The sequence below is a fragment of the Lissotriton helveticus genome, chromosome 9, assembly GCF_964261635.1.
Source record: "Lissotriton helveticus chromosome 9, aLisHel1.1, whole genome shotgun sequence".
Lineage (NCBI taxonomy): Eukaryota > Metazoa > Chordata > Amphibia > Caudata > Salamandridae > Lissotriton > Lissotriton helveticus.
The window spans coordinates 519350687-519374141 of NC_136070.1; the positions used below are offsets into that span (position 1 = coordinate 519350687).

Consider the following 23455-nt stretch of genomic DNA (forward strand, 5'->3'; position numbering starts at 1 on the left):
TTAAGAGGTGCTTGTAGGTGGCTGAGAGGGAGGGGTTGCAGCTTCAGGGGCATCTATTGAGTAGAAAACAGCCCTGAATGTGACAAGTATATGTAAATTAGAGGGGCCTCGCACATCCCCTTTCTGCCCAGGGCCCCAAAAATCCTAAACCAGCCCTGGTGGAGAGAACTATCCACATCAAAGGCAATTTCAGTTCTGATACACCTTTCGACTGCTCTCTACACCACTGACAATCATGCCATCAAACTATGCGCTCAACAAGCCTTGAATTAAACGGCAGAATAACTAAGACAGATAGATTGTTAGAACTTCAACCACCCACAAGTAATTTACCTACGATGTCCTATCAGTTATTAGTGACCTTCGGAGTAAGAGTACTTGTTATACCTTGATTTCTTATAATGCATCCTTCGCCTTGTTACCCATTTCCTGCAGCTCAGCCAGTATTAATGTGATGTGTATGTGGAATGCTTGATGAGGTAGTGGATTGCTGGAGTGCCTGGTGGAGTGGAGAGACAGCGGGAGTGTATGGGCTGAGCAACAAGGATGCTGCTCCTGGTGAAGCTCAACATTATATCTTCTACTTACCATCTAAACCTGCCCTGTAACTAAGCTTCAATAAACCTCTTACGTATTACCTACCTCATGACTACCTCTGGACTTCTTTTGGATTGCATCAGTACTCTAAAGCTAAATTCACATCCCATGGGGCTCATACTGTAAACAAAGTCAGCCACATAAGGCTTCCTTCATACTCTTACACTAAAAATCCATGGCCATCATGCTGACTTCGAACTATGTGCGAAAATCCCCACTGTAATTAACGTTTACAGAAAGCTCCACCGAGAACGGCGGAAAGGGGCGCACTTTACTGGGATTAAAGGAACGGGGTGTGAAAAGGGCAGGAGTTAAAAACTTCGCTGTGGGGACCGGAAAGGGAAACATCTGGTTGATGCGGCGGTCAGGCTCTGAATGACAAGCCCCGGAGGTGTAGGATTGAGTAGGAAACTAGCGAGTAAGTCGCAGGACTAGGGGGTACTCTATAACGCTTTATGTACCCCTACTCTGAATCGTTGTTGTTACCCGTGGTTTCGTGTTACCCTCTCATTGCTCTGGTCACCCTCGGTTCAGGCAGAGACGTCCACGGAACCAGGTGGTGTGCACTCACCTCGAAAAGCTCGGCGGTGGCGGCCATGGGGGTAGACAGTGCGGCCTGTCACATGCTGGGGGCTCTGCGGGACTCGGGATCCTGTGTGCAGGGCTAGGCCGCTCCCCCTCTGTCAGCACTACCGGAATAAACTGCGCGCAGAGCACAAAATAGAACCTACGCGCAGACAACACAGACACCTGACCCGGAAGTGGAGCTGCAGGACCGCACCAGAAACAGGAAGAAGCTGCGTGCTGAACACGGGATAGCGACTACACTTACCGGTGTACGGCAGCGTCTCTGCCATGCCTATCAGGGGACTCTGGATCCTGAGACCCGGGCAGAGCGATGGAGGGCCCGGCCTCTTCAGCAGGTAAAGCAGTCACCGTGTTGGTGCGCGCCTGTACTGTACCCAGAAGAATAGTGGAAGTGAGAGACACTGCATACACGGAACCTTTTACTGTCAGGATGCCTAATGTCCGTTGTGTGGTGTCAATCTGATCCTCGTTTTGTGATGTCGATCTCATCTTCGGGATCGACAGAATGTTTTTTTTATTTCAAGATTTTGATGGATTGATTATTGGCTTTGGTGCAGCTGCAGAAGTATGTGGTAGGTCCGAGTTCTTGGTCATATTTTTGGAGGGTCATGCCTCATATGCTAGCTGTGTTTGTTCCACTATGTGTACAAACATGTTTATATCGCCTAATTCTGTAGTTTGGTCGGGATTGCAGCAGCTGCATACATTTCAACCCGGACTGTCATCGTTTAATATATGACAGGTAATAACACTAGACATGCTCACATGCCCCACATGTGTCAAAGTATGTTCACACTTACCGATGGCAGATTGAACTGTACCCAGTAACACGCCGTTATGTTGACATGCCAACGGCCTTTGCTTTTTGACTTGCACTAATGTTGGAACCCATTTTGCTACTGGGTTGTGTAAAGCTGTCCTATTTACAATCAAGTTATGTGTGATAAAAAGGCATTGAGATATATATATATATATGGCCTGTTAGAGCTCTCCCTAGAGGGAGGACTAGGGCTGCGAGCTACTGGGTAATCTGCTGATAAAAACTGCGACAGCCTGTGCTTTTATATCGTGTTTTTAGTGCATTGTGACTTTTAAAACTTGGGGCTATCTCCTTCAGAATTTTAAAAGGGAATCGATTTGTAGGCACTCTGACACCTCTAAACACACTACCTCTTTGAAACAGCCTCGCCCAGCCGATTCTTACTCCCGGCTCGAGGCGGCGGCGGGCGCCATCTTGGGTGTGGGCAGGGGCAGCGCTCTAGTCGCGCCGGCCTCCCGCCCTCCCAGAATATTTAATTGGGGTGATTTGAGCTGCTCGCTGCCTGTTAGAGCTCTCCCTAGAGGGAGGACTAGGGCTGCGAGCTACTGGGTAATCTGCTGATAAAAACTGCGACAGCCTGTGCTTTTATATCGTGTTTTTAGTGCATTGTGACTTTTAAAACTTGGGGCTATCTCCTTCAGAATTTTAAAAGGGAATCGATTTGTAGGCACTCTGACACCTCTAAACACACTACCTCTTTGAAACAGCCTCGCCCAGCCGATTCTTACTCCCGGCTCGAGGCGGCGGCGGGCGCCATCTTGGGTGTGGGCAGGGGCAGCGCTCTAGTCGCGCCGGCCTCACGCCCTCCTCATCTCCCATAAAATGTGCGTAGGGTTCAGACGGCGCAGCGGGCGCGCCGGATGCGCGCCGAAGTCGCGCACAAGTCAAGCCCGTCTGCGCCCGTCCGCGACCGGCCGGGACCAGGGGCCTATACCCCTGCTCGGCGGGCGTGCACCAGGCATACATATACAAGTAAGAGGTTGAGAGACCTATGTCCCGCTCTACCTACGCAATGTCACCACTTGATGGAGCCCCTGGACCTAGGACCATGTCCTCATTGTCCATACACTGGCAGCTGCTTAGTGCCAGTCGCTCCCGATCCAGATACAATTCTGGCCAAAGGGGGTCTCCTAAATTGTAGATCCATCAGCAAACATACTATCCAGCTGTGGGATCTCATAATGGATGAGAACATGCAGATTCTGTTCCTTACTGAGACTTGGTTGGGAGAACACTCCGACCCGGATATACTGGACACCATCCCTCCTGGTTACACCCTCCACAGACTTGACAGGACAATAGGAAGGGGAGGAGGGATCGCCATTATTGTCAAACACCCGTTCGAGTGTACTCTAAAGCCAGTAAAAATTGATGATTGCGAAGCTGGTGAATTTAGCATCAAACTGACGCATCATGACACTATCTCTGGCATCCTTATCTATAGGCCCCCTGGGTCCCTGGGAAACTTTCGTAGTAGCCTACTTGAAGGGGCTACTCAGACCGCCATTAAACATAACAAGGTTCTAATACTGGGTGACCTGAATCTACACCTAGAGGACCCTGCACAGAAGGAGGCAGAGGATGTTCGCCTTGTACTACAGGAACTACAGTTGACATTGTTAAGTACAACAGCTACGCATCAGAAGGGTCACTGTTTAGACCCTATCTTTGCGAGCTGGGATAAAATAAAAGTACTCACTCCCTGTCAGCTCCCTTGGACTGACCACTTTCTGGTCCCTTTTCACTGTTTTTATCAGACCACTGGGACTAAAGACAATGGGGACGGATACTTTATGAAACGCAAATGGAGACAATTTCTCCAAAGAAAATTTTGTAGGCACCATCCAGAAAGCTCAACTAATAAGTGCTCTGGATAGTGATCAGGCGAATAAGGAATTTAACCTACTTGTCACTGCCACTCTGGATGAGCTAGCTCCTATATGTAAAGGCAAAGTGAGAACTGGTAGACAACGCACTGCCCCATGGTTCACGATTGAACTCCAGCAAACCAAATCTATATGCAAAAAACTAGAAAGAACCTGGAGAAGGAATCCGAGTGAGCAAGCAAAAAATAGCTACAGCTCAGCACACCGGAGCTATCAATATGCGGTGCGTAGAGCTAAAGCCAAATATTTTCAGACTCGTATTGAGGATGCTGAGAGCTCCTCGCGGGAACTGTTTAAAATATATAAAGAGATATCGTTGGTTTCTAGCTCCAATTCCCCTGTAAATTCATCCAAGGAGGGATGTAATAAAGTCGCTGACTTCTTCTCTAGTAAAGTCAAGAAGATTTATGCTTCCTTCTCCCATACTCCAGCTAAGGGCATTGATTTTAGAGCAAACAGCTCATTGGCAGCCCCGGACTCCTCACTTCTAACCTTCGAGGTTCCGGCAGCTGACAAACTAGCAACCATCTGTCGGAGCGTCAAGTCCGGCTCCCCTAATGACCCGGCCCCTGCCTGGGTCTTATCAGAGGGTCTGACAGCCTTGGAACCTCACATTAGATACGTCCTTCAAACCTCCTTTTCCACTCAACAAGTCCCTAGAGAGTGGAAGAAGGCTATAGTACTCCCAATAAGGAAAAAACCCAATGTCAGCATGGAGGTACTAGAAAACCTCAGACCAATCTCCTTATTGCCGTACGTGGCGAAGGTAGCCGAGAAGGTGGTTAATGCTCAGCTCACGGAGCATTTGGAAAAATGTAATCTACTCCACCCCTCGCAATCAGGATTTAGGGTAGGCTACTCTACGGAGACGGCCCTCCTAAGAGCCACCGAGACTCTAAGAGCAGGGGCAGATGCTGGTCATACAATGGCCCTGATCATGCTGGACCTAAGCGCAGCTTTTGACACCGTAGCGCATTCCATCCTGCTACGGTGTCTGAACGAAGCTGGGGTCGCTGGTCCTGCGCTGGGCTGGCTACAATCTTTCCTTACAGAGAGATGTTTCCAGGTTCAGCAGGGGACATGCCGCTCAGGGGAGATGTCACTAGACCAGGGAGTACCTCAGGGCTCGGCCCTGAGTCCCACTCTTTTTAATTTATACATGGCCTCCCTGGCGAAAGTTGTACACTCTTTTGGCGTGGAATTAGTGTCGTACGCTGACGACACTCAGCTGCTGATCTCCCTATCTCAGAGTACTACCAACACCCCAAAAAATTTTAAATCTTGTATGCAGGCATTAGCAGAGTGGATGGATGCCCATTGTTTAAAACTCAATGGCTCCAAAACAGAGGTGTTGGTGGTAGGGGGAAAAAGTGAAAAATGGTCAGATGAGTGGTGGCCGCCTTGCCTGGGCCCTACCCCCATACCATGTCAGGAGGCTAAGAATCTGGGAATCTGGATGAACCCTTCGCTCTCATATGAAGGCCACATAAGGCGCCTGGTGGGCAAATGTTTTGGAGTCCTAAAGACCCTAAATAAAACCTTAGACCTCCTGCCTCTATCAGCCAGAAGAACTCTAACGCAGGCATTGGTGACCTCGCGGTTGGATTATGGCAATATTCTGTTCCTTGGGGCAACCGAGGGCAGCATAGGTCGCCTACAAGTCATCCAGAACTCCTCCGCCAGACTGGTGTTAAGAAGACCCAGGAGAGCTAGCTCGAAATTGGCGCTGGATGCGCTTCATTGGCTGCCGGTGAAGAAGCGGGTGCTATTTAAGTGCCTCCTTTTTTGCCACCGTATTGTCTGGGACAAGTCACCTATATACCTGAAGGAGCTAGTCAGCCGTTATGAGCCTACCAGGACCCTCCGTTCAGAGGGTACCGGTCTGCTGACAGTCCCCAGGATTAGGAAGGCGAGAATAGGTGGACGTTCCTTTGCGCTACTAGCAGCTCAAAATTGGAATAAATTACCTCCTGTGCTGAGACTGGAGGACAATGAACTACGTTTCAGGGCTCTGCTCAAAACTCACCTATATACTGCATAGTGGCTGGGTGTTCTAGGCAGGTACGTTGGTAGCTTAGCGCGGGGACACGCCGTGATGGCGTTACTGAGCGCTCTATAAGCTCTAAAAAAAAAAAAAAAAAAATATATATATATATATATATATATGCAGGCAAACTCCTTCCAAAAAAAGAGCAGAGACCCAGGGGGAAATCAGTTGGAGGCTCTTTATTGCAGCAATGGCGAATGCATTTCGGCCTGGTTTGGCCTTCATCAGCGCCCAGAAGCCTCCCAAGTATGATGCAGCACTCCGTAGGTAAGTCCCGCCTTTTAACCTGGATGTACTATGGCCCGCTCCTCCCCCTGTTGGTAACAGCACACCTGGGTAGCAATCCGGGAGTATCAGGAAACTACCAGTCCCAGAATCCTCGTAGATGGATCCTCGAAAGTATGCAGGGGGAAACCAAGGTAATCTTGTAGTTTGGCGGGGATGCGGGACACAGGGTGCGCTCTACATGAATAATGTGTAGCAAAGTCAGCTTCAGAGTCCACAACGAAGCGCCTCCTCTGGTCCCCCAATACCGCCTCAGCCCAAGAGAACAAGAATCCATGCGGCAGGGGCTGCAGAAACAATGTCCGCTGCCCGGCGTGGAGTCACTGACCCCAATACTACCACCTCTCCTCCCGTGCTCTAGGGCGGACTATGGACCATCCAATCAACATTGGAGAAAAGAAAGAACTGCGAAAGTTCAGGCCAGTGAGGTCCGAGCCCAAAACGAGGCGGGGGTGCTCTTGAATGCGTCTCTGGCTGACGCACAATTTGATGCAGGCAAACTCCTTCCAAAAAAAGAGCAGAGACCCAGGGGGAAATCAGTTGGAGGCTCTTTATTGCAGCAATGGCGTATATATATATATATATATATATATATATATATATATATATATATATAGTTTGCCATCGCATGCTTTGTGACTGTATGGCTATTACGTCGCTTCTTCTGTGAAATTTTACAGTGATTCGAAAGTTAGCCAATCATTTCAAATAGATAGCTTCATTTTGAAGTAGTATTTCACGTGTTCGGTATAATGATTAATATCTCTAAGTATCTGACATTGATTAGTAGTACACTGGATAGAAAAGTTCTTCCGAGCTGATTAAACTGGAGCAACTACAAACCTTTCTTACATTTTAAATGAAAGGGCTGTGTTTTTTGTGTTCGATCATTTTTTTCCCTAAATTTTATTTTAAAAGTGTGTATGGGGTTTCAATAATTTTATTATATCACTTTCCCAGCTAGGAGCGAAACGATTATAACGAAATGTTAATACATTGAAGTATGGGACAGGATTATCTTTAGTTTTGAACTTAACGGTATCACTAATGTAGAGTTGCATATTTGGGCATGCTGTTCCAGAGGTGGGAGCTGCCAACGAGCAACGTTGGTTGCTTCAGTGATTACATTTAGTTAGAAAGATGGCCAGTATAAGTTTTTTTAAGTTCTTCCGTAAGAGTGCATGTTGCAAGAGGGGACATTTTATCTTGCAAGTATTTGAAAGCATCTCCTGTGAATAATTTGTATGCAAGGTTATCATCTTGCAATAACTTCATAGCACTTTTTTTACTGATACCAAACCTTGGCAAAAACAATATAATCTCGAATTGGGCCATTAGAGACCAGCAGTATGGAAAGAAAACATCAACCTGTATTCATCCATTATTATACCTGAATAATTAGATTCAGATAAATGAGTTCCTGAGGAGCTCCAATTTAAGAAGTTTCCCGAATCAGAGGTAGTTTGGTTTAGCTCTGATTTGGAATTTCAGGACATTATAAAGTTTGGAAAATGTAAAAAGAACAATTGATGGACGGAAGGCTGAACAATGTTCAAAAACTCACCCCTAGTACAGAGATCTGGGCCTAAATCCATCATTTGTTTGCTCACAATGTCACCCCAATTTGGAAACAGCCAATGCAAATCAATCTTGACCCTGTACCCCATGGGAACAGTCCTCCCTGAACTGCCAGGCCAGGTCCTCCCTGGACCAGAAACAAGGATCCTAGGACCTCCACTAGGGAGGGCCTGGCAGTTTGGGCTGGACTGTTTCCATGGGGAGCAGGGTCAAGACTGATTTGCATATGTCTGGGTTCAAACTGGAATAACATGGTGAGCAAAAAAACAATAGATTTAGGCCCAGATCTCTGTACTGGGGGTGAATCTTTGACATTGTTCAACATTCCTTCCATCAATTTTTGTTTTCTTTTTGCAGTTAAAAAGTTTGGGGCTCAGTTCTATGTGTCTTAGCTACTTATATGAGGAACCAGGCATACATGTTCATGGATGTCATCAAGGTTCTGGATTTAGGGGTAATAGACCCCTTGGTTGAGCCAAGTGGTACTTGAACCAAAAGTCGACAACACTTGCTTATGTTACCAGCGATCTCAACTCTGTCACTAAGATTGATGCACAAACTTTCCCCTAGCTAGTGAACTCATTAATATTTTATAGGCTGCTTATTTTTTGAGCATCTTTGACCTGATCACTGGATATTGTACTCCACTCCAAAAGGCGTGTTCCACGTCAGGGGCATGTCTTTTTGATTAAGGAACCCTCTAGCCATTTTCCAGAAGTTGGTGATCATAGTCTCCATTATTTGGCACCCGCCTGGAACAGATAGCTCTGTTCAGTGACACCTGCACACATCAGCTGGTTAAAATTGAGAATGTGATAGTGGTACTGAAAAGAACGACAACTTCAGTCAAGGCAACCAAGTGCATTCGGCAGAGCTCCATTGTCGATCTTGGTGAAGTGGATTATGGAAAAGATGAACCACTTAAGTCATACATTTAGGCCATCATAGATGGGGGGTCCCCAACCACTATGTGCGGCATTCTTAGACTTCACTTGGTACTGGCAGAATTGTTGTTGAAAACTACAGCTCCATCATTAAGCCACTGACTTCCAACAAGCTGAGAAAGTGAACAGGACTGTGTATTGTCAGCAGGTCTTTCACCAGGTGAATAAGGCTTCGTATGAGCACCCATGTTTGAACCACCAGGCTTCTGTTATCCTTGCGTTGTGCAGACTGACATCTTGGCTGATGGCATTGCCACAATTCTCTCCGAATTCAATGATAAGGGATGAGAATACACAGTTTACATCAGCAAGTGGTTGCTGTCCAAATGGATATTCGAGGAAGGTCAGCCGATTGGAATAATATGACTCTCCTCTCCCAGTAGCAAGTAGTTTCTTTGTTCAGACTAATTTGGTAGCAGTGAGTTGTAAGTGCACATTTCCCAGACAAACAGTGCAACTGTACCATCCTCGCACTTTCCTTTTGTCCCTGAAAGGGACTTTTGTTTTTTTTTGGTAGTAGTTTGTGTAGAGCTTGATCCAGAGGGACTCTTTAAACTGCACATTGGTGCTCCTCAGTGACACCCTTTTAGTTTGAGCTGGAAGGAGAGACCCTCCATTAGCCTTCCAATCTGCATTCTCAAATGTATAGCCCCAATCTCCTCTGCACAAGTCTTGGCTACTGGCAGCATGGTTATAGTTTTTAGAATGCAGGAGCTGCGCTCAGGAATACACAAAAATATACAAATATTATTTAAAAATATAAATGTTTTGATAAATAAAAAAAAAGAGAAAAATTATTTGTGATGTAGGAGGAGCTTCGCGGGCATCCAAGATGGTCGTGTGAGCAGAGGGCTCCCGAGACCCGCGCCACCCTTCGCAATATCCTTCCTACATCCTGATTTTTCAGATGGGCTTTTGAAGACGAACTCTTGCCGATCCTAACATTCTTTGAAGAATTGAGATCGGACGTTGGGATCCACTTTTACGCCGTCTCGAACTTTGCGGCCCGCCCCGGGACCAGACCGGGGTTTTGGTTACTGTGCCAGCCGGGGAGTAGTTGAATAACAACGGCCGGAGGGGTCTCTCCTCCAGAGGTCCCCTGCCTAACTTTCAGTTTCGCTTTCCTACTCCCGGCGAGGATCTGCTGAAACGCTGCTTGGATCTACCCTTGGCCCTGCCTGGTGCTCCCACACAGTGGTGTGTCCTCCTGGCGCCTCGCCTTTTGCTCTGCACTATCGGCATTTACGTTGATTTTGGCCGGTTTCACTGTTTTTCACCACATCCCGGCCGGCCATTTTCACCAGGTCGCGCGGGCCCCTACGGGGTCCTTTCCCCAATATGGCCACCAGACCCGAGATGGAGAGACGTAAGATCAAGACGCCTCACCGAGGGGGACAGACCCAGACGAACATCATGGATCACTACTCCCAATTGAAGGGATCCCCCAGTAGCGCTGGCCGCACGCCTGATGACCCAAAGGCTGCCTCCGGTACAACACCAGGAGTGTCGCTGCAAGATGTAATGAGCGCTATCACCAGTATGGAGGCCTCCATGGGGCAGCAATATGAGGCTCTTGCCTCCAAGATCGACACGATGGCCGTGGATGTTACGCTGATAAGAGCGGACCTGGCAAAGACTAACGAGAGGGTCAAGGCATTAGATCTGAAGACTTCCAGCCTGACCACTGATGTAACGGACGTTCAGACCGAGATCGGGAATCTGCGTTCTTCCCGGGATGTGCTGGCCCGTCGTCTGGAGGACTATGAAAACAGGTCCCGTCGCAACAATGTGTGCATTATTGGGGTCCCTGAAAATCCCGAGGCCTCTGCAACCGACCTCCTGGTGGAGGATCTGGTCTCCAACTATCTTGCTCCCGCCGGACTTACTAAATTCTTTGCGGTCGAGCGTGCACATCGAATCCCTGGCGGAAAGGTCCAGCCGTGTGCCCCCCGAGACCCATCATTGCTAGACTATTCCATTTCAGGGCTAGAGATGCCATCCTGCAAGCCTCTCGGGACAAGGGCCCTGTGAAATTCGAGAATGCCACCGTGAACTTTTACCCGGACTTTACCCCGTTCGTTCAGAGGCAGAGAAGGGATTCCATGGTGTCAAGAGACGGCTACGGGACTTGGGCCTCAAGTACGCCATGCTGTTTCCGACCAGACTCCGTATTGAGTACGGGGAACTAACGTTTTTCTTCGATCGACCGGACAGTGTCAGTGACTGGCTTGATTCTTTGCCAAAAAGGGACGATCGTGCTGAGCACCCCGGCGGCGGCGACGGTGGCTCGCCGGAGCAGGAGTGACTTGTGGATCCCGATGTCTGAACTTTCCAACTTTTCCAGCTGAGTTTGGTCAATGATTCTTTAGTCCTTCCTTCAGATTGGCCTGAGGGTGGCGGGGGTGAAGGGGTCTCTTCCTCCTTTCGGGTTCTTTGTGTAGATTAGTTTCTTGATGGGGCGACAGGCACACTGCAAGTTGGGGTGGATTTCGAGTCTAACACAGGGGTGCAGGGTGGTGGGTGTTATAACGGGTTTAAGTTGGGGGTGTGGGGGGTGTGTGTGTGGTTGTTTTCGTTCACAAGGCATCCAACTTTTTTTTCTAACTGTCTCGGTCTTCGGGTTCCGCCTGTGGGGCGCTCTGCTTCTTCTTGGGGATGGGGAGTGGTGAGTTGAGACTACTATCATGGAATGTTAATGGGTTGGGAGACAGGATAAAGCGAGGGGTAGTGTTGCAGTTTCTTAGGCGCCATTCACCCGATGTAGTTCTTCTACAGGAGACGCATCTTGTAGGGAATACGTGTCGAGCCATGAACAGACGTGGATACCGCCTAGTTGCTCACTCCGGTTTCACCTCTGGCTCCAGGGGGGTCGGCATTCTTATTCGGTCTTCACTCCCCCTCGAAATTGATGAAGTTATACTTGATGATAGAGGGCGCTATGCTGCGCTCACGGGTAGATGGGAAGGGAAGACACTGTCCATACTCGCGATATATATCCCCCCCGGCCTACAGGCCTCCACATATGCCGATTTGGGTAGGGTCCTATTGGGGTTACCTGAGGGTCTTCTTATCCTCGGAGGGGATTTTAACTCCGTTGTCTATGGTACTGCTGATCGTTTTCCCCCAGGGACTTGGCTAGATCCCATATGTGGTTGAGCGATTTCCTTGATACCTTTGGGCTCGTAGATAGCTGGCGGTTGATGCACCCTACACAGCTTCAGTACACCTTCCATTCTGGGGCACATGGTAGCCTCTCTAGGTTAGACTATTTCTTAATGCCATCGGCCCAATCCTCCTCCATCAGTGAGGTTCGCCATTTTCCCAGGGGTATATCTGATCACTCCCCCTTGTGGCTTCGGCTTGCGGTGGGTGCGGGCAGTGTAGGCAGAGGGGCTCCTATTAACCCCTGGTACTTTCGTGACCCAAAAACCCGTTCTGAACTTGTTAAAGCCATGGATCATTACTTCAATGACAATGTGGGGTCTGTTTCTTCGTCTGTATCTTTGTGGGAAGCTTTTAAGACTGTCATTCGTGGGCATTCTCTTTCACTGATTGCTGCTGCCAAAAAGGCTAAAAATGTGGAACTGGTGCGCCTAGAAACTGAGATAACAGCACTAGAGAGTGACCTTGATACAGGAGTAACGCGTTTAAAAATGCATTCTCTCAGTCTGAAACCGGCCGATTATAGGTCCGTCGTCACTGACGCGGCTAAGGTGATGAACAGGGAGCAACAGGGCAGGTTGTATGATGTGGGTGACAAGGCCGGTAAATTGATTGCGTGGCTGGACAAGAAAGAAAGAGTGAATCGCGTTGTCCCCGTGATTGAGAGGCTGGATGGTGAGTGTGTCACCGACCCTGTTGGGATTGTTGAGTGTTTTGTTGACCACTTTCAGACGGTGTATGCCTCTGTCTGCGGTAGGGACGAGGAAGACTCCCGGTTGTTGCTTCGTGACATTGCGTTGCCCTGCCTTTCCGAAGATGACCGAGACCTCATGGATGCAACCCTTACGGCGGACGAAGTAGCGGGGGCTATACGTTCCCTCCGCTCAGGCAAAGCAATGGGCCCCAATGGATTACCCATTGAACTTTATAAACTGCGACCCGACAAAATGGCGCCCCACTTGAAGGATATGTTCCTTGAGGCCCTGGACTAGGGTTCCCTTCCCGCTGATCAACGACTCGCCACTATTGTGGTAATTCACAAGGAGGGTAAGCCACGGGATCGTTGTGCCTCGTATAGACCTATATCTTTGCTTAACGCCGAACCCAAAATTCTAGCTAAATTGTTAGCTAATCGTTTGATTAAGGTGATCGGGGACTTGATCCATCGGGATCAGTCAGGGTTCATTCCTCATCGGAACACCGCCCTTAATCTTCGGAGACTCCATGGAGTTCTCGCGAGGGCTGGGACTCTCACTGAGTCGGCCATTTTAGCTTCCCTCGATGCTACCATGGCTTTCAACACTATCGAATGGCCCTATCTTTGGGCGGCCCTCTCAAAATTTGGATTCGGCCCCGTGTTCATCGCTTGGGTGAAACTTCTTTATGAGATGCCCCTTGCCCAGGTGGTGGTTAACGGGAAGGCGTCCGGTGTTTTCGCACTCGGACGCGGTACTCGGCAGGGCTGCCCGCTGTCTCCATTGCTCTTCGCCCTCGCATTGGAACCGTTGGCGGAGTGGCTCCATTGGGAGCCTTCTATAAAGGGCATTCGGTGGGCTCCCGATTTCGAGAATCGTGTCTTGCTATACGCAGATGACATTCTCCTATATCTAACTTCCCCTCAGAAATCCTTAAACGTGCTCTTCGATGTTATTACCTCCTTTGGGAAGAACTCGGGTCTCGTTATTAATTGGACTAAATCCTGTGTCTACGTTTTGGCTGGTGGTCTCCCCCCATTGCCCCGTAGATTTCTGATTCAAGTAACGGAGACCGGTTTTAAGTACCTGGGGATGTATGTCTCCTTGGACCCCACCGTTCGCTATGAGCGCAACTTGCTGCCCCCTCTTGAACGGCTGAAGCTAGATGTTACACGCTGGCGTCATTTGCCACTGTCACCGCTCGGTCGTGCGGCTCTCTTTAAAATGATGTCGCTGCCTAGATTTTTGTACGCGCTCCAGAACTCGTTTGACCCTGTTCCCTCTCGTCACTTTCGGGAGGTGGAGAGTCTATAACGGCAACTGATTTGGGATGGCCGTGCACGCGTTGCTCTGTATAAACTCACGCTTCCGTGGTATGACGGAGGCATCGCCCTTCCCGACATCAGGCGCTATTACTGGGCCTCCCAATTAAGTGCGGTCAATCACGCAACGTATGTTCCCGGTCCCGCCCCTGCCTTCGCAGTGGATAAACACCTTCTGCCGGGGGGGGACTTCAATAGGGCGCTGTATTCTAGGGGGCTCTGTAAAACACTGACTGGACCCACTAAAGTCACGGTACGTGTTTGGCACGATGCGAATGCGGCCTTGGGATGGAAGGATAGACTCACTCGCGCGACCCCCTTGTATGACTCTGAATGTCTGGGTAATTTATGGCGAACGAAAGGATTTGACAAATGGGATATGATTGGAATCACTAAGGTGGGGGATCTTTGGTCTAAAGGCGATGTCAAGACCTTCGAGGCGCTTAAGATGGAGTATGAACTTGGGGACAGAGAATTCTTCAGGTACGCTCAGGTCCGACATGCCCTCCTGTCGGTCTTTGCTGTGGGTACAGATATCCCTGAATCCTCACCCCTTGAGGATCGTATTCTGGATGGACATGTGCCCGACAGCACTATTTCATTAATTTACAAGAAGCTGATCTATAACAGGGCTGACCTGCTTGTGCGCCTGAGGGCCTCGTGGATTGCCGACGGTCTAGAATTAGATGATGCGGACTGGCAGTCCGCTCTGTCCTCGCCAAAAGAAGTTGCCATACCCGCACGCCTTAGATTTGTTCAACTTAAGATCCTTCACCGTGTGTATGTCCCTGGCCCGAGTCTGGTGCGCATGGGTTACTCTTCTGATGATTTGTGTAAGCGTGGTTGCGGTATGACTGGTACCTTTCTCCACATTTTATGGGAATGCCCGGAGATGGTCGAGTTTTGGTCTCGTGTGCATGTCGTCATGGAGAGGGTCACTGGAGTGGCGCTACTGCCCGAGGCCAGGCGCTGCCTCCTGAATGTCTGGGAGCCCAATGACTACAATACGGCACAGATTACCTGGGCGGCCCTTGGTAATATGATCGCCAAAATAGACATTGCACAGCTCTGGGGTTCCCGTAGGCCTCCGACTGTAACATTGTGGGCAGAGAATGTGGACTGGTGCATGTTTCGCGAGAAGACTGTGTATCTGTCGCGTGGAAGGCCCAAGAAGTGGGGCAGAATCTGGTCACAATGGAACACATACCGTGGCAATATATGCACCCCCCCACAAGATTTGTTTCCCGATGATACCTGTCCCCCTGATTGACATTCCGACTATTAATTAAACTGTATTGCTACTGGTTTCCTCGCTGCCCCCCCCACCCACGACACACCGTGACTGTGTTATGTATGCTACAATGCTGAAGCGCCAAGTACATGGACCCATGACTGTATTCCCGATTCTCTCTTGCCTTGTGTAACCTGTTATTGTTGCTGTTAATTTTCAATAAAAACTTTTCAAAAAAAAAAAATTCCACAACTTCTGGTTGTGGAATGAATGCATCCGAGACCCTTAGTTCTCTATTCGAGCAACTTTCTCCCTTTTGAGGGCCACATATTCTGAAGGATAAACTTAGCTCTCGTCAAAAAAAAAATTATATATATATATTTGTGATGAGACTTTGTTAATGGGGTAATGTCATCTTTTGAGTAATTACCATTTTTTAAATAAGATAGGCCTAATAAGAGGTTGTTTCATATTTGTGGACCAACAATGGTGAGCTTGGGTGTGTGAGCGGCTGGAGCTCCCATATTGAAGGAACCTGGTGGCTGAGGGAGTGAAGGAAGCCTGCAGAGGGATGATGGTCTAAAGAGTGTGCAGCGCAATTGAGCCATGGGGAACCGGCAGCCCTAAAGCAGACATTTAATAGCCAGGGCCCTTTACCATGCGGCGATCACTATACTCCTCGATACCAGGTGAGTGAGGAGCGCCTATGTGATGAAAACACCTGGATGCCCTTGAGAAGACACTGAGAGATAGAAGGCCTGGGATTGTGGGGCCTGCATGTGTTTCTTCATCTCGGGAAGAGAGGTGGTGGAGGCACAATTTTAGCTTACCTGATTAACGTCACAGGAAGCCTTTGCCGCACCAAAATTAGAACCATTTGCTACCTGGCTGATGAGCTCTAACTTGATCAAAACCAGTCCTAGGTTGTTTGTGTTTCGGTTCAGGGAGGACCTAGCCTGGCATTTCAGGCTGGACTTTCCTATTGGAGCTTAGAGCAAAGTCATGAACGTGTTATGGTGAAATTGAGTTTCACCCAATCGCGCACTGTTCACTTGGCGCCCTGGCGCTTTCTATAAGTTATTCTTTTAGTCCTGCTCGAACCACGCTTGTTTTGGTTTACTTAAATTTTCTTTTTATTTCATTTGTATATATTTTTGCTAATTAATCATCATTGCATTATTCAACACTCAAATGTCTGTTTTAGTCACAAACATGAAATTCACAGTACATTTATACATCATATTCTTAAACTTTTTTGGCACATTTGTTACAATATTTTTCATCATCATTTCTCAAATGAGCCCAATGCATTTCGGCACTCATGTGTGCCTTCATCAGGGGCAGTCTCTATGAAAGAAAGTAAAGAACATAGTGTAAGTGTTTCTGTTTTTTTCACGGGGGGTTCTCTTAATTTGTGGAGTTTAAGTTTGCCTACCTGGTCGTTGTAGTTTTATGCCTGATGTGATTCTGTTCTTAGTTATTGCCACTACTTTTCTGTATAAAAACACAAATACAAAAGCAGACCCTTGTATAACTAATCCTGGTACACTTATGAATGATTTTGATACTCCAATCTGTACCCAACATACCTCCAGTGTGCTGTCAAATATTGCTCTGGAAAATAAATGAATACACAACAATGATCTTGGTTCCTGTGTGCTATACTCTGTTACCATATTTCAACCGTTTACATTGTTAACCTACCTCAATGGGAAATGCCTTATGTCTCTGAAATACACAAACCAAAACTGCTCTTTAGTCACCACAACGCAATAACTCAAAGAAGAAAACGGATCGCGGTAGCTCTCCGTATTTTTACCTTGTCTTGCTCTGTGCCTTTTGAATCTATAAAACCAAAAGTCAACATTGTCACTGGCCCGCTCTGCCTATCTATAATCCTGTACGCTGCTAGTGAAGTATGCTGTCTACATACCTGTTCCAATTCTTTATCTCGTTTATCAGAGGTTCTGGCTAGCCGCTGCGTTGTCTATGTCTCCCGGTCTGTTTTTAACGACTGCTCCGCTACTTCCCCAAACAACTTCACGATGATAGCAATAAACAACGGACTTGGTCAACAGCCCTCGATTTCATTAGTTGCCTGTGGGCGCCATCTTAACACTATACTCAAAGCCCTCACTGTTCTGCCTACCAACCGTCATAACCATGATCTAATCCTGTTAATCTTAACATACTATAATCCCTGTTGGCTCTTCTAGTGCTCGCCTGTGAATGTCTTCATTTTATGTTATCCAGCTTCTGAATACTCATGTGTTCCTAAAATCTCCGATGTATTGCGTAAGACTATTGCTGTTGCTTGTCCTCTATCCTACTAAGTATATATTGTCAACTATTTGCTAAAACTATTTTAATGGTGTGGTCTTTGGTTGATAATTGCTGTGTTATTTACAGAAAGTGAGGTTGATGTTTAGTAAACTAGATGTCATATGTTCTATATACCGGAACCTCTCCACATATTAATATTTTGTGGTGTCATATCAATGCAATCAATACTCATTTTTCTGGGTGCACACCTGTTAAGCTACTACTTTGAAATCATAGCTCATATTTCTGGGTACACAATTGTTGCACTGCATCATTGTATTTTATGTAATTGATTAGCTCTAAACTTGGTCTTATTTATGTGCAGCTATACAACCTGCCATAATTTGTGCATCCTGATTGACTTTATAAAAAACACACTAGGTCATACTTGTCATTGAGACCTGTTGGCATCATGGTCTGTAAATATTTGATCCAGAATATTTCACGTTGCAGTAACTTCTGGTGATTGTTTATTCCATGTTTCATTGGAACTTGTTCCAAAATTTGAAATCTCAATTGTGAGATGCTGTGTTTCTCTTGTATCCAATGTAATACCAGTGGCGATGTTAAAGAGTTATTTCGGATTCGACTTTTGTGTTCTGATATTCGCACTTTTATCTTGCGCTCGGTCTTGCCGATGTACATTCTTCCGCAAGGGCACTTAATGCCATACACAACATTTTGCGTGTTACAGTCACTTGTGTGTCTTAAACGTATCTGTTTACCAGTCGTTGGGTGAGTGCAAATATCACCAACTATTACATTATTGCAGTTGATGCAATTGTGACACCGTGTCGTTCCTTTATCAGCTGGACCTCTGTCTGGTTGATGTTTTAATTTCAGCTTCTCCTTCAGGTTTAGCCCTCTGGTGTAGGCATGTAATGGCAACTCTTTAAATAATCCATGAAAATCAGGTTCCTGAGTTAATAACTCCCACCTTTTGTTGATGATGTTCCTGATTTTGTATGATTGAGTCGTGTATTTTGTTACAAACAGCATTCTCTCTTGTTGTAATTTGGATCGTGTTTGTAGTAGTTTTGTTCTGTCCATTGCAGTTACCTTTTCAATGTGTTCTAGTAGTAAGTTGTTAGGATATCCTCTCTCCTCGTATTTCTTCATTTGTCTGTTCAAAGTATCAACACATGTTTGAGGATTGGAACATATGCGTTTTATGCGGATGAACTGAGATAATGGTAGGTTGTTTATTAAGCTCCTCGGATGGAAACTCTTGTAGCTGAGGGCACTGTTTCGGTCTGTGGGTTTCGTATACAATTCTGTTTCAAATCCATCTGTATTCTTGGTGACTCTGACGTCTAGGAAGTCTATTGATTCATTGCTGATTTTGTGTGTGAATTGTATTCTTGTCTCCACCTGATTGAGTGCTGTTATTAGTTGTTCTAGTTTGTCCTGAGTGTCGTCCCAGATTAAAAAAATGTCATCTATGAAACGACAGTAAAACTTGACGTGTGACCATTCATGCCAGCTCATCAAATTTTGTGACTCAAATTGAGCCATAAAGGTATTCGCATACGCTGGGGCCCCAGCAAAGCCCATGGATGTACCAGTCAACTGGGCAAAAAATGTGTCCTTCCATGTAAAGTAGCTATTGTGGAGACAAAATTTTAATAACTGTAACAAGACAATTTTTTTCTCTGTCGGTATGTCATCCAATCTGAGTAGTGCCCATTCCACTGCTTCCAGACCTGCTGCATGAGGGATTGATGTATAAAGTGCCACCACGTCAATGGTGCACAGTATCCAATGATTTTGATAGCCTTCCTCTATCCAGGATAATTTGTTCAAAAAGTCGGTTGTGTCTCTGATGTAAGAACCCCACTGTTGAACAAATTTTTGCAAGTGGTGATCAATATACTGTCCTATGGGATCAAAAATAGATCCGCACCCTGACACTATCGGTCTAAACGGTGGATTAGTGGGGTGTTTATGTATCTTTGGGATCATGTATATATGTGGTCTTTTTGGATTTTTGACTGTTAAGAATGCCTCTGTTTGATCATCCACTATGCCATTGTGTTTAGCTGTCTGTAATATTCCTTCCAACATTTTCTGTAGTGTGGTTGTTGGATCCGAAGGTAACTGAAGATATGTGTCTTGGTTAGAGACGTGTTCATGTACTTTGTGCTCATAATACCACGTGTCCATAAGCACTAGTGCTCCCCCCTTATCAGCTGTTTGTATTGTTACTCTCTCATCGTTGGCTAGATTGGTAATTATATGCTGTTCATTTTTTGTCAAATTGCTGAATCTTTTCCTCTTGTAATCTAGCGTCTTTAAATCCTTCTTCACCATAATCTCAAAGGTGTCCAGCATTTTGTGCGACGTTGGGGCTTGGAATACACTTTTTGGTCTGAATTGCTTGTCTGTTAACTCGGTTTGAACAGCATATAATTACCAATCTAGCCAACGATGAGAGAGTAACAATACAAACAGCTGATAAGGGGGGAGCACTAGTGCTTATGGACACGTGGTATTATGAGGACAAAGTACATGAACACGTCTCTAACCAAGACACATATCTTCAGTTACCTTCGGATCCAACAACCACACTACAGAAAATGTTGGAAGGAATATTACAGACAGCTAAACACAATGGCATAGTGGATGATCAAACAGAGGCATTCTTAACAGTCAAAAATCCAAAAAGACCACATATATACATGATCCCAAAGATACATAAACACCCCACTAATCCACCGTTTAGACCGATAGTGTCAGGGTGCGGATCTATTTTTGATCCCATAGGACAGTATATTGATCACCACTTGCAAAAATTTGTTCAACAGTGGGGTTCTTACATCAGAGACACAACCGACTTTTTGAACAAATTATCCTGGATAGAGGAAGGCTATCAAAATCATTGGATACTGTGCACCATTGACGTGGTGGCACTTTATACATCAATCCCTCATGCAGCAGGTCTGGAAGCAGTGGAATGGGCACTACTCAGATTGGATGACATACCGACAGAGAAAAAAATTGTCTTGTTACAGTTATTAAAATTTTGTCTCCACAATAGCTACTTTACATGGAAGGACACATTTTTTGCCCAGTTGACTGGTACATCCATGGGCTTTGCTGGGGCCCCAGCGTATGCGAATACCTTTATGGCTCAATTTGAGTCACAAAATTTGATGAGCTGGCATGAATGGTCACACGTCAAGTTTTACTGTCGTTTCATAGATGACATTTTTTTAATCTGGGACGACACTCAGGACAAACTAGAACAACTAATAACAGCACTCAATCAGGTGGAGACAAGAATACAATTCACACACAAAATCAGCAATGAATCAATAGACTTCCTAGACTTCAGAGTCACCAAGAATACAGATGGATTTGAAACAGAATTGTATACGAAACCCACAGACCGAAACAGTGCCCTCAGCTACAAGAGTTTCCATCCGAGGAGCTTAATAAACAACCTACCATTATCTCAGTTCATCCGCATAAAACGCATATGTTCCAATCCTCAAACATGTGTTGAAACTTTGAACAGACAAATGAAGAAATACGAGGAGAGAGGATATCCTAACAACTTACTACTAGAACACATTGAAAAGGTAACTGCAATGGACAGAACAAAACTACTACAAACACGATCCAAATTACAACAAGAGAGAATGGTGTTTGTAACAAAATACACGACTCAATCATACAAAATCAGGAACATCATCAACAAAAGGTGGGAATTATTAACTCAGGAACCTGATTTTCATGGATTATTTAAAGAGTTGCCATTACATGCCTACACCAGAGGGCTAAACCTGAAGGAGAAGCTGAAATTAAAACATCAACCAGACAGAGGTCCAGCTGATAAAGGAACGACACGGTGTCACAATTGCATCAACTGCAATAATGTAATAGTTGGTGATATTTGCACTCACCCAACGACTGGTAAACAGATACGTTTAAGACACACAAGTGACTGTAACACGCAAAATGTTGTGTATGGCATTAAGTGCCCTTGCGGAAGAATGTACATCGGCAAGACCGAGCGCAAGATAAAAGTGCGAATATCAGAACACAAAAGTCGAATCCGAAATAACTCTTTAACATCGCCACTGGTATTACATTGGATACAAGAGAAACACAGCATCTCACAATTGAGATTTCAAATTTTGGAACAAGTTCCAATGAAACATGGAATAAACAATCACCAGAAGTTACTGCAACGTGAAATATTCTGGATCAAATATTTACAGACCATGATGCCAACAGGTCTCAATGACAAGTATGACCTAGTGTGTTTTTTATAAAGTCAATCAGGATGCACAAATTATGGCAGGTTGTATAGCTGCACATAAATAAGACCAAGTTTAGAGCTAATCAATTACATAAAATACAATGATGCAGTGCAACAATTGTGTACCCAGAAATATGAGCTATGATTTCAAAGTAGTAGCTTAACAGGTGTGCACCCAGAAAAATGAGTATTGATTGCATTGATATGACACCACAAAATATTAATATGTGGAGAGGTTCCGGTATATAGAACATATGACATCTAGTTTACTAAACATCAACCTCACTTTCTGTAAATAACACAGCCATTATCAACCAAAGACCACACCATTAAAATAGTTTTAGCAAATAGTTGACAATATATACTTAGTAGGATAGAGGACAAGCAACAGCAATAGTCTTACGCAATACATCGGAGATTTTAGGAACACATGAGTATTCAGAAGCTGGATAACATAAAATGAAGACATTCACAGGCGAGCACTAGAAGAGCCAACAGGGATTATAGTATGTTAAGATTAACAGGATTAGATCATGGTTATGACGGTTGGTAGGCAGAACAGTGAGGGCTTTGAGTATAGTGTTAAGATGGCGCCCACAGGCAACTAATGAAATCGAGGGCTGTTGACCAAGTCCGTTGTTTATTGCTATCATCGTGAAGTTGTTTGGGGAAGTAGCGGAGCAGTCGTTAAAAACAGACCGGGAGACATAGACAACGCAGCGGCTAGCCAGAACCTCTGATAAACGAGATAAAGAATTGGAACAGGTATGTAGACAGCATACTTCACTAGCAGCGTACAGGATTATAGATAGGCAGAGCGGGCCAGTGACAATGTTGACTTTTGGTTTTATAGATTCAAAAGGCACAGAGCAAGACAAGGTAAAAATACGGAGAGCTACCGCGATCCGTTTTCTTCTTTGAGTTATTGCGTTGTGGTGACTAAAGAGCAGTTTTGGTTTGTGTATTTCAGAGACATAAGGCATTTCCCATTGAGGTAGGTTAACAATGTAAACGGTTGAAATATGGTAACAGAGTATAGCACACAGGAACCAAGATCATTGTTGTGTATTCATTTATTTTCCAGAGCAATATTTGACAGCACACTGGAGGTATGTTGGGTACAGATTGGAGTATCAAAATCATTCATAAGTGTACCAGGATTAGTTATACAAGGGTCTGCTTTTGTATTTGTGTTTTTACACAGAAAAGTAGTGGCAATAACTAAGAACAGAATCACATCAGGCATAAAACTACAACGACCAGGTAGGCAAACTTAAACTCCACAAATTAAGAGAACCCCCCGTGAAAAAAACAGAAACACTTACACTATGTTCTTTACTTTCTTTCATAGAGACTGCCCCTGATGAAGGCACACATGAGTGCCGAAATGCATTGGGCTCATTTGAGAAATGATGATGAAAAATATTGTAACAAATGTGCCAAAAAAGTTTAAAAATATGATGTATAAATGTACTGTGAATTTCATGTTTGTGACTAAAACAGACATTTGAGTGTTGAATAATGCAATGATGATTAATTAGCAAAAATATATACAAATGAAATAAAAAGAAAATTCAAGTAAACCAAAACAAGCGTGGTTCGAGCAGGACTAAAAGAATAACTTATAGAAAGCGCCAGGGCGCCAAGTGAACAGTGCGCGATTGGGTGAAACTCAATTTCACCATAACACGTTCAGGTACCAGGACTGACAACC

The 23455-nt window shown here is 45.6% G+C and overlaps 2 protein-coding genes across 2 annotated transcripts in view; one reads left to right on the forward strand and one right to left on the reverse strand.

Moving 5' to 3' along the window:
- Positions 1-1325, reverse strand: part of EXOC5 (exocyst complex component 5) — a 159563-nt gene extending 158238 nt beyond the window's left edge. Inside the window, exon 1 of the mRNA XM_078660366.1 lies at positions 1169-1325. Coding sequence (XP_078516492.1) covers positions 1169-1195 — 27 coding nt within the window. The 5' untranslated portion in view covers positions 1196-1325. The remainder of the gene's footprint in view (positions 1-1168) is intronic.
- A 21-nt stretch (positions 1326-1346) lies between these two features.
- AP5M1 (adaptor related protein complex 5 subunit mu 1) overlaps positions 1347-23455 on the forward strand; it is a 107843-nt gene continuing 85734 nt past the window's right edge. The window contains exon 1 of the mRNA XM_078660367.1: positions 1347-1520. Within this exon, the coding sequence (XP_078516493.1) occupies positions 1453-1520 (68 nt within the window). The 5' untranslated portion in view covers positions 1347-1452. The remainder of the gene's footprint in view (positions 1521-23455) is intronic.